The sequence below is a fragment of the Paramisgurnus dabryanus genome, chromosome 20 (genome assembly GCF_030506205.2).
Source record: "Paramisgurnus dabryanus chromosome 20, PD_genome_1.1, whole genome shotgun sequence".
NCBI lineage: Eukaryota > Metazoa > Chordata > Actinopteri > Cypriniformes > Cobitidae > Paramisgurnus > Paramisgurnus dabryanus.
The window spans coordinates 12903778-12914828 of record NC_133356.1 but is presented as its reverse complement, the minus strand read 5'-3'; the positions used below and the strand labels follow the sequence as shown (position 1 = coordinate 12914828).

Below are 11051 nucleotides of genomic sequence, written 5' to 3'. Positions count from 1 at the left end.
CCAAAACCAACCCAATGACCAAACAACAACGAGGAACAGGTAAGTATAAAAAAATATTCTTTATTTGTTTAAATATTTAAAAGATACTGGGGATTGGGGAAAGGGAAATTAAAACTAATGTCCGGATCTGTCCTCCAAGGGGCCACGAGCAAGTGAGTGACAGGGGGAGGGTGGGGGTTGCGTCGGGGAACGGGCTCCCGCCTCTGGTTCCCTCTGCCCGTGGCGCGCTCCTCTTCCTTCCTGGAGGCAGAATAAATCAAATCAGTGTTGGTATAAACTTTCTCTTATCCGTGTACCTGTAGCTAGCTCGAGGCGGTCCACCGCCTATCTCACACAGCTCCTTGCTTGTCGACTCACTCTCCTTCCCTGTTCTCTCTTTCTCCACAGACTACCGCCGGGACACGAAGGCACAATGAATCGGTCTCCAATGGTTCCCTCACCTCTACGCGGACTACAGCTTTGGGTAGGTATGGCTCTCTCTTCACAGTTCAGTATCTCAGTGCTCACGCTGGCTCTCTCTCTCTTTCCACAGATGACTGCTGGGACACAAAAGCACAATGTATCGGTTTCCAATGGTTCTCTCACCTCTGCGCTGACTACAGCTTTGGGTAGGTATGGCTCTCTTCACAGTTCAGTATCTCAGTGCTCACGCTGGCTCTCTCTCTCTCTCTCCACAGACGACTGCTGGGACACAAAAGCACAATGAAATCGGTTTCCAATGGTTCTCTCACCTCTGCGCTGACTACAGCTTTGGGTAGGTATGGCTCTCTTCACAGTTCAGTATCTCAGTGCTCACGCTGGCTCTCTCTCTCTCTCTCTCTCTCCAGATGACTGCTGGCTACCGCTTCGAGGTAGGTATGGCTCTCTGCACAGCTCTCACAACACACTCCTCTTCCCTGTTGATTTGGCAGTTTTAACAGGTCATATATTACTTTAACAGGGTGGCGGACTTACGGTAACTGGCTGCGCGATGCGTCAGCTAGACAGTGGTTTCCTATGTGACGCCGGGGGCCAAAACCCTCTCGGCGAGCTCGTTGGTCTACAGAGGGGCGAGAACGTCACGCCGGCACACCGGGTCGAGCGCTGCCCTTTCCTCGAGACCCGTTGGTCAATCGAAAACTGGACCGGGGTGCCCTTTCGTCGAGACCTCGGGGCGGCGGATCTCCTTCGCCTCCAACTCTGTGATGATAAAAGGACACAGGTAAGGTAGCAATAGTAGGTGCAATACTCACACACCGTCAATAGCACAGTTCTTCACCGCCACTCCTAAACTCAAGTCCGCCGAGCGTTTGGCTGGGAAAATACTTCGAGACGCCACTCTGAGATTTTAAGACTGAAACACACTCACAGCATATTTATATACAGGTCTTACTCTAGAACCGTTCTTCCTCTTCGTCGTCTCAAGAACGAGTGACTGGAGGCGGGGGTACGTCAGACAAGACACAGCAATCTCACTGCAATACACAGCATTACACAGCACCACTTCAAGTGAAAATTTCTACATCCAAGACTCACCCACCACGCTAGTGCACACAATAGACGCCCGTCTTCCTTCACCTCACTCTGGACGAAGAATATGGAGATGGTAACTTGGCCTAGTGTTTGTTTTCGTCACTGGAGCTGTTTCAGCACAAAGACCCTTTGGCTCACCCACCGCGCTGGTTCAGGGGTAGGGCCACCCACTCTCTTTCGAAAACACTCAAAGAGATATACAGGTCAAATATATGTACAACACATCCATAAAGAGACTCCGTTACTCACAGCTGCTGTACTTTCTTCGTCCCACGCTCTCCAAGATTTATCTCACACTGCTAGGACTCTAGATGTATAGACAAAGTGGTTTTCAGCCACCAACACCACTTTTCCACACTCGTATACTCACAATGATGCGTCTTTCCTTCCTTCGTTTCTTTCATCCAAGGTCAGTATTCGTTTAATTCTTCTACCTATAAGATCTTCGGTATCTTCATCAATGTAAGGCTATAATCCAAACGAGAGAGAGAGCAGTTACAACAATCCAAAACAGCGTACCCGGTGAGCCCAACTCAGCGCTACGATACACACCACCAACAGGAATAATAAGCACCCCAACTGTGGTTTAAACTGCTCTAAAATACTCTCCTGAGTGTTGCCATCGTCCAATCACCCGGCGCTCCTCTTAATGACTCTCAGCTGTATGTAATTCGGCTGATTACAGCGTTCGCGACGCTACCGGATGTCCGGTGTTTTCTCTTACCGGTCCGGACGGAAACATCCGGGCGGAACCAAACTTTCCCAATTTTTGGTTCCGCCTAAAAGATCGTCACTCCTGTGACATATGCACTTTGTGGTAGGGGTGAACTACAGTTAATAGGAACTTGTGAAGTACAGAAATGCCCAGATCAAGGTCAGATGGGAACACTGGTCAAGCATGCAATCCTTTCAACATTTAGAATTCAATTCCAGAGGTCTGGATGATTGAACACAACATTACACCAATCCAAACCGAGATCCATAACATCCATATCTGCTCAGCTGAACTGAAGGGAATGAGTTCGGTAAAGTGGTCTAATGGCTGACAGGACAGGCAATTATCAGTTTGTGAAATTGAAGGGGTCTGGAACAGGTACTGAAAGTACAAAAATATACAATAATTCAAATTCAGCAACATTTGAAGCTGTGTAATTGATCTACATAAATATTGTGAGTGTTAGATATTGCTTTTAGTGTAGTTTTGTTTATTTTGTCAAATCTTTGATGGTGGTCAACCAATATGTTTTTTTTTTCTTTTGGCTGATACCGATTTTGATATTGAGAAAGCCAGTAAGTACCGTAAATAAGGGACAGATTTTTTTGAAAATAATAAACATTTGTTATGCATAATATTTATAAACATACCCTTTTAAGTATGTGAACACTTGAATATTTACAGGACATGTAGGCCTACTGCGAATCTGACACCGCATGGCATTGTTTAAGTAAGACTTTAGTGCTAAAAGTGTTAGAGTAAAATAAAGTTAAAAGTGAATAAGGATAAGTCAATTTACTGTCAGACTTTGGATTTACATCACATGTCTTTTTATTATAAACAACAAATTTAATTAACAGAACAACTTATTGGCTGATTATTAATAAGTTTATTCGGCAGATGCCGATAATTTACCAATCTTATTATCTGACGATATATTGCCCACTGTAGCCTATACATCACTAATCTTTGGTAATTTGAATAAGTAACTAATGTTTTAAATTATCAATCCATTTTTGGTGGATAAATTACTTTCAAAATTACAGGAAGCTCATTATTACAAAACACTTGACCAAAAAAAGTCGTCTTGTATTACTCTAAAGTAGTGTTTTTTTCCCGCTAATGACTGGTTGACTGTACATTATTCTAAATTACATAAAGTACCAAAATAAATGTGTGGACATATAATACGGATTTGTGCCAAATTATTTTATAGCCTATAGTCAATTACCTCTTGAAAAAACAGGACTAGTAACAAGACCAACAGCACAATAATAGTTTACACACGGTTTTTGTTACTCACCTGTTACTTGTTTCTTTGGCGTGATGTTTTCTTATTTTTTTGCTTTATTGGAGATTCCTGAACTTCCAGCTATCTGCTAGGCTAGCTATCAAAAGTTTTGTGTTTAGCCTAACCTAAAATGAACACTTAATTTTTTTACAACCCGTCTGAGATGCACAAAACTCAAAAATGACACATGAGCGAGATTGAGATGTGATACGAGATAAATGAAGGTAGATAGCCTATCTAACAGCCTGGTTTCTATGGAAGGTATTTTTGGACTTTTTTTAATTAATTAATTAAATTATAAAATAAAAAATAAAATCGCAAAATATGTCCCAAATTTGAAAATGAAATGCTAAAATAAAAATTAAAACATTATATTAAATTATTTCATTTTCATTTTTAACGTGATGAAGCATCATTCCGGCCAAATTGAAAAATTAAATTAAATTGATGATTTGACATTTCATTTTCAATATAATCTTGAGTCAAGACTGACAATATTAAAATAAAAAGGCAAGCTTGAAAAGGAATCTGTAAATACATTTTTTAAAAGGCTTTTTATTAATGCCCAAGCAATAATAGGGAGAAAATTAAAATGTAAAGTTCCGTTTTAATTTTATATTCTGTTTTTCTTTTTCGTTTTCCTTTTAATTTTTGTGTTCATTTTTATTTTCAACTTGTATGCAAATTCAATGTTAATCAGTGGGTGGGGCTTACTTGCTTAAAAAAGGGGATTGGCTGAAGCAGTGTAGCCAACTCAGTGACTGTGTTGCTTGCCAACTTAGCGACCTTATTGTTACATCTAGCGACTTTTAGACCCATTTAGCCAAACTTAGCGACTGTTTGGATGAATCTTAGCTTCACATCTGCACAGATAGGCTACTGTGTCAATTGTACTGGCCAACGAGTGCCGGGTGGTGCTGTCACGGTGAAATGTGCGTCTACCCTCTGTGCATGGAGCTGAGCAGCCAGCAACATTTAGACTGTAGGAGCTGACGCGTGGATTGTTTACATTTCAAAGGAGGAACAAACATTAAAAGAAGCTGGTCCGCTGTTAATTAATTTTTTAATTAATGAATTAAAAAAAGTCCAAAAATGCCTTCCATAGGTTTCAGCCGTAACTACATACACAAACGGCATTCATGGAACAAACATAACGTTAACTTCCAGTAAATTCAGCAAAGAATCAATGACAACAGAGTCCTTTTAGAGTAGTGTCTTTTTTGAAAACAAGTAAAATAAACAACAAGTATAGATGACCTTAGTTTAAATCATAGCTAAAGAGTAGCCTATAAAAAAAATAAACTGAGGTCACTGTGTAAAATGTCTTCAATTTTAACAACAGATTGGTTGCCAAACCTCCCATCAAATAGCGGTAATCCATGATTGCCATCTTCCCTCATCTTTAGGAAACCAAAACATTTGTTATCTTCGATGAGGTATTTGTTGCAGAGTTCAGTTTGGTCAGTTTGGTTAAACAAACAGAGACCAGAAGTAAAGTTATATTAAAAGCATGTGATATTAAAACCGTATACCAAAGATATTACTCGTCGATGATGGTTCACTTAACATTGTGTCAGAACATACTTATGTCTATTTATTATTCATTGTTTTGTGTTAATATTAATATTACAGTATTATACTATTATATATACTATTTGCTAGGCTTTCTGTTTATGCTTGTTCACTGTGATGCTTATTGTATTACACTGAAACATTAGAGCAGAGCAGAAAGTTCAGGTTTCCGCCAATGATTCAGGCACGTCTTTTCACAGCATTTTTACTCTATTTTCAGCACAGACAGATGATTCAATCCAATTTCTAAGTGTGAGATAGTATGCTGCTGATAGGATGTGCACTGACCCAGGTAAAAGAGGTGGCAAATGATTTAAGAAAGGACTTTGTTTACTGCTCAATGTTATGTGTCCAAACTCACCTGATACACACCACTGTTATTTAGGCTGTCATTTGATTGTTAGACACAAACTGAGCCTAATCATTCATTAAAAGCAGTTACCTGTGTGTTTGTAAAAGCTGTTTGACCCAGCCAGACCTCAGACTGTGAAAGAGCGCTTGAAAACAACCATTATTTTTAGGTGCCGCTAGTGCACCCTTAAAAATAAAGGTGCTATAGTTCTTTATAGCGATTCCATTATTTTTGGTTCCCCAATGATCCTTCCAATGTAAGGTTCTTAATAGAACCAATTCTTTCTTACCTTCTTAATAGTAGGCTATATTAAACATTTTAAAAACATACTACCACTAAAATTACATGCTTCACCTCTAAAGTATACATTTTGTATCTTGATGCATTATGGAATAAAGTGACTTTGATCATAATGATATGGGAACTTCCATGTGGGTTTGCTCTCATCCCACATCCTTAACCACTCATTAATGTTGTAACAGGAAAAATGATGTCAGGAGTTGCACGCATGCACCATGTTCACATTTGTAGTTATCTAAACGTCTGTTTGTACAAGGAATGTGACTCTTTGTGGTCATCTCATATTTCTGTCTGAAAGGAACAACCCCGCCATTTGTAATCAATCTGTAATATCAAACTATTTCATGAAACAATGTCCTTATAAATGCAAAAAACAATGTCCCAATAATATAATGCATATAGCAATCAGAAGGAAGTACAGCTTTCATGATACCCTTGAAACTTTACCCAATCTAAAGCTGAAAGGGGTCAACTGCACCATTCATGATTAATGAGGGCTTCAGGTCTGTCCTTAAACACTTGAACACACAAGTGTGACACATTGATCAATATAGGCATGTCAGAGGCCGATCTATCTAAGTTAAAGCTACTTGCCAAAAGGCTGCTGTTTCAGCAGTAATATATCCACCATTCTAGGCAGCCCTAACATTTGAACTTGTCTTCCTGCTGCTACAGCTTACTGACATAAGTCAACCTAGAGAGGAAAATGGAGAGAGAATGGGTTTCTTTCATGCACGGGACAGAGCTCACATGACATAAATTTTATGTTCTTTTTTATTTTGAGAATTTTTTTTATTGATATGACCTCTTTTTTCTCATTTAAATTAAATGGACATAAAATGAGTTTTTTTCTTCTGCTTTTCAGATTGTCTTCCAATAAAAAGACTGCAGTAATTTCATGTTACTCATATAAAGATTTATGGGACATCATATAAGACAAGGTAATAAAACTGACCATGCATTTTATAAAGCGGTTGATTAAAATCCTTTATCTCTCTATGGATCAGCACAGCCATTGCACAAAATCAGAGACTCTGAACATGCTGTACATCAACCCTTTATTCAACTGTAACATCTCTATCCAGCTTCTTTCCTTCATGGCTTCTCCTTCCTCTTATTAAAATATGCATGCACTCTTTCCTTCCATCCATCTGACAGACACATTAGGGAGATGGTGTACAGCAACATGCCATCTAAAGTCCAGCAGCATCTTAAATACTGTCATTGCCCATGAAACATTTAAGAATAGTTCCTGTCCCACATCAACTGCAGAAACATTTTAATTAAACTGGCCTGTTTGTTTAAAAAAAAAAACACCTGTCAATAAGTGCTGTTATTTGATTTGATATATAGAGCATCAATATCACAGCTAGCACTGGCTTTTTGTTAGTTACAGTATCTCCCGTAACAGATTTCTGATTCATAAATAATGGAAAGCATGAGATATTTTTACCCTGAGAACTAAAGAGAAAAGTGCTGTTGATTTGTTTCGAGGTCCTGTTGCAGAACTATTAAAGGTTCAGAGGTCCTAGACTGGTGTTGCACGCCATGTGCTGCATATCTGACCGATGAGGTGTTTGTGTACTGCACATCATGTGACTGCAGGTTTATTCTCGAGGTTGTGCGTGCATTTATGTTTTGTTGCATTCTCATTCTCTGGGTACGCAGTTTCAACATCCTGAATGCTGGAAGCATCCGTGATGCTTCCCTCACTCTTAAGGGATCCGCTATGCACCAGAGAATTCATATTTTGGGTAAAAAGTTCTCCCATATGAAGGAATGGCATGCTGGGATCTGGCTGTTTTTCATCTTCTGGGTTGAGTTGATCAAGCTCCACCAGGGCTTTTTGTCTTTGATAGTATTTTGAGAATTTGTTGAATATGATGCTGATTGGAAGAGCGACCACAAGCAGGCCGCAGATGATGCACAAGGTGGCAACGAGCTTGCCGGCCCAGGTTACAGGATACGTGTCTCCGTATCCCACAGTGGTCATGCTGATTGTCGCCCACCACCAGCCCACAGGTATAGTCTGTATTTCAGATGTCTTATCTTCTCTCTCCACAAAATATATAAGCACAGAGAAAATCGAAATTCCCACCGAGAGGAACAGGATGAGGAGTCCGACCTCATGGTAGCTGTGACGGAGAGTCGCCCCAAGCGAACGCAGCCCCACCGAATGCCGCGCCAGTTTGAGAATGCGAAAGATACGCATGAGGCGCAAGATCTGCACGACCCTCCCCACGTTCTCAAGCTCCTCGCTTTCTTCTGCATTGGCGGTTTCGAATGCCAGAGTGGCGTAAAATGGAATGATAGATGCAAAGTCAATGATGTTTAGAGCATTGCAAATGAATTTGCGCAGACATGGCGTGACAATTAATCTTAGGATGAATTCAATAGAGAACCAAATGATACAAATGATCTCAAACACAGCCAGCTCAGGGTTCTCCACCGGTTTGTCATTATCGTCCAACTTGTTAAACTCAGGCATGCTGTGAATACACATGGCTACGATACTCATCAACACCACACTCAGAGAAAACACAGCTATTACTTTCGAAAAATGGGAATATCCGGGATTCTCCAGTCTTAGCCAAAGTTCCTTGCGCTTCTCCGAGCACCAGGTGCCCTCAAACTTCTCCAGATCTTTATCAAATGCAGATAACTCCTCCATGGATGAGTCCAGGCTGTCGTCCAGCTGGTTCTGCGGGTCATCATCATTTCCCCAATCAGGATCTCCCACGAACTCTTTCTGTTCTTGAAATTTGTTGCTGCAGCATGCATCAAGGTGAAGCTCTTTGATGCCCCAGTATTCCAGCTCCTGACTAAAACTAAACACACACAACTCTTCCATCAGGTGGATCCTTCCGGTGTGATAGAAATTCAACACGTAGCGGAAAAAACGTGGGTTGCGGTCAAAATAATATTCACGGTCAGCTGCGGCATAATCGTCACAAAGTTGGAGAATAGCAGCCTCTGATCTGCAGCAGAGCAGTTGGGCCAGCCGAGTATAAGGGAAGCGCTGGAGGAGAACTCGTTCAACTCGCTGCTTAAAGCCACCGACATTGAGGTTAATGAAGCTTTCCTCTGGACCTTGGCGGTGCAGGACCTGCCCATACACCATGATGAATCCCAGAACATAAAGGGGTTGTTGGACGGAGAGAAATGCTGAAATGTCTGCTATGGCTCCATGCCTATAATGAGGATTTCAAAAAACACTGGTTAGCCCTTTTTAAGAAAAAAGCTGATTTACTTAAAAATAACCTATTACGAATTATGAATGCAATAACCGGCTCACTATACTCAATGCTACAGCGTCCACATCTGGCATTATTATTCTGTGTATGACAGGACAAAAACTTAATCAGATTTAAATGCTCAAGCAGAAAGACAGCTGATTCTGTCTGTAACAACTGTGATGGGATAAAAGCATTGAGAAGCACAAATCAGCCTTTAAAGCTGCTAATGGATATTGATTCTGTATAGTGTCATAAACAAAACCTCAGTGATCATTTTAAGCATTTTAACACTGACTTTGACTTTCTTGTAGTGCTATTGAGCATTTTTTTTTTTAAGAAAACGTTTTAAAGATTTCGAGAAAGTGAGCAGTTATTAGTTCTGACATGCAGTGCTTCTATAGGGTTGAGAAAACACCACATCAAAAAATGCTGTAGTATGCTTTACTATTTATTACAATAGTAAACAGAAGTAAAATGTATACTGTACTATGTAGCATGTGAAGTATAGTACACTCTTAAATAAGGATGTGTTCATTTTTTACAAATTTTTTTTTTTTTTGAGTTGGCTATTTAACACATGATGTGTCATTTTGTGTTAAATAAAAGTGACAACACAAGGTTGTGTTAAAAGTAACGCATTTAGTGTGTTGTCCCACAATAACACCAGTTGTGTTGTTTTTAACACAGTGTGTGTATTGTATACTAATTATGACACGTTTAATGCATACTGAAGTGTTCTGTAAGTTTTAATATGGTAAGGTTCAACAACACTTTAGTTTCAAGGAACTTTGCTACAGTTTTCTATAGTAAATACTCAAGTATACTACACTGTCAGAAATAAAATGATCTTCTTTTCACTGGGGCAATCACCTTGCCAAAACGTACACCTTTGCACTGAAAAAGTTTAATTTTAGCACCTCAGAGGTACATAATACTACCTCAAAGGTACATATTAATAGCATATGTATACATATCTGTACATAAAATGGTACATATTAGGACAATTCTTTAAAGTGTACTGCCATTGACAGCTGGGACCATTTTTAACACTGTACAGTATTTTATTCACGTGGTTAAACTTAAACCTGATATAATTATAGCAGTAAAGCAGCGTTGTTTAAAAAAAAACTAAACTTGACATAAAAACAGTACAAACAAAATAATTACTTCAAATGTTGCATACAGAAAATGGTCTAAGTTCGCGTGAACTTTTCTGAAGACAGCAGGTGGATAAATGCGCGTAACCTGCCGTCTCTCATTTCTAACTCCAGCACCAAGGACAGCGGCAAAGTTAAGTAACCCAAACCAAAAACGAAATGTTACCTTCTTTCCTCTTTCCTGGCGTCAGTGCACTGCAAAAACATTGGGTGTAGATATTGACATCCTCCAGCATCTTCCCGGGGACAACACAGCACTCGTTCGCACTGTTTGCCCCATGTCCCGCAGCGGACTGTGGCGGGTGGGACGCTCGGCACTGATTATTGTGGCACTATGCGCTCGCGGTGCCTCGGGGCAGCTGTGCGTCCGTACGTCACTGGCCCGTGGCAACTGGTGCGCGCTTTTACGCTTTGCAATCGAGGACGCGCCTCTCACGCTCCACGTTGCGGCTTTTGAAAGTACTGGATGAGAAACGACAGAGTGAAAAATAATGGGAGAGCGATAGGCAAGAGTCAGATGTAAATGGCAAGAACATGACTAGAAAACTAAAACTAAAAGGCAAAGAATAAAGAGACTTCCTGTAAACTGCACAACAGGAGAACAGAGGTCAACTGGAGGACTACTATTAGGAACCTCGTCCTTTATGTTAATGTTAACACGGTATTTCTAAATAAAGTCTCCTCCTTGCATAATTTTTAAGAGCCTATATGAAATTGTTTGCATAAAATATAACAACGTCGATACCATAATGACCTTTAAGAGTATTAATAAAAAGTATACGTAAGCTTACATAAAATATATTGGATTTTAACATATATATATATATAAACTATCAAACTACGTAAACAGAAAATAGATTTTGTTTTTCTAACTTTCATTGTCCTCAACTGAAGCCTGTATGAACCCCAGCATCAC

At 39.9% G+C, this 11051-nt stretch overlaps 1 protein-coding gene across 1 annotated transcript; it reads right to left on the bottom strand.

Moving 5' to 3' along the window:
• Window positions 1-7047: 7047 nt before the first annotated feature.
• On the bottom strand, window positions 7048-10434 carry kcns3a (potassium voltage-gated channel, delayed-rectifier, subfamily S, member 3a). Its single transcript, XM_065297518.1, has 2 exons — window positions 10302-10434; window positions 7048-8933 (listed from the first exon to the last, which is right to left on the bottom strand). The coding sequence occupies exons 1-2, from the start codon at window positions 10340-10342 to the stop codon at window positions 7334-7336; spliced, it is 1641 nt and encodes a 546-aa protein (XP_065153590.1). The 5' UTR covers window positions 10343-10434; the 3' UTR covers window positions 7048-7333.
• Window positions 10435-11051: the final 617 nt, after the last annotated feature.

Excerpts from the sequence above, each read along its gene's own strand:
- kcns3a (XM_065297518.1), bottom strand. The coding sequence starts at position 10,342 with ATGTTTTTGCAGTGCACTGACGCCAGGAAAGAGGAAAGAAG. Across the intron at positions 8,934-10,301 it reads GCCAGGAAAGAGGAAAGAAG|GCATGGAGCCATAGCAGACA; the intron begins GTAACATTTCGT and ends TCCTCATTATAG.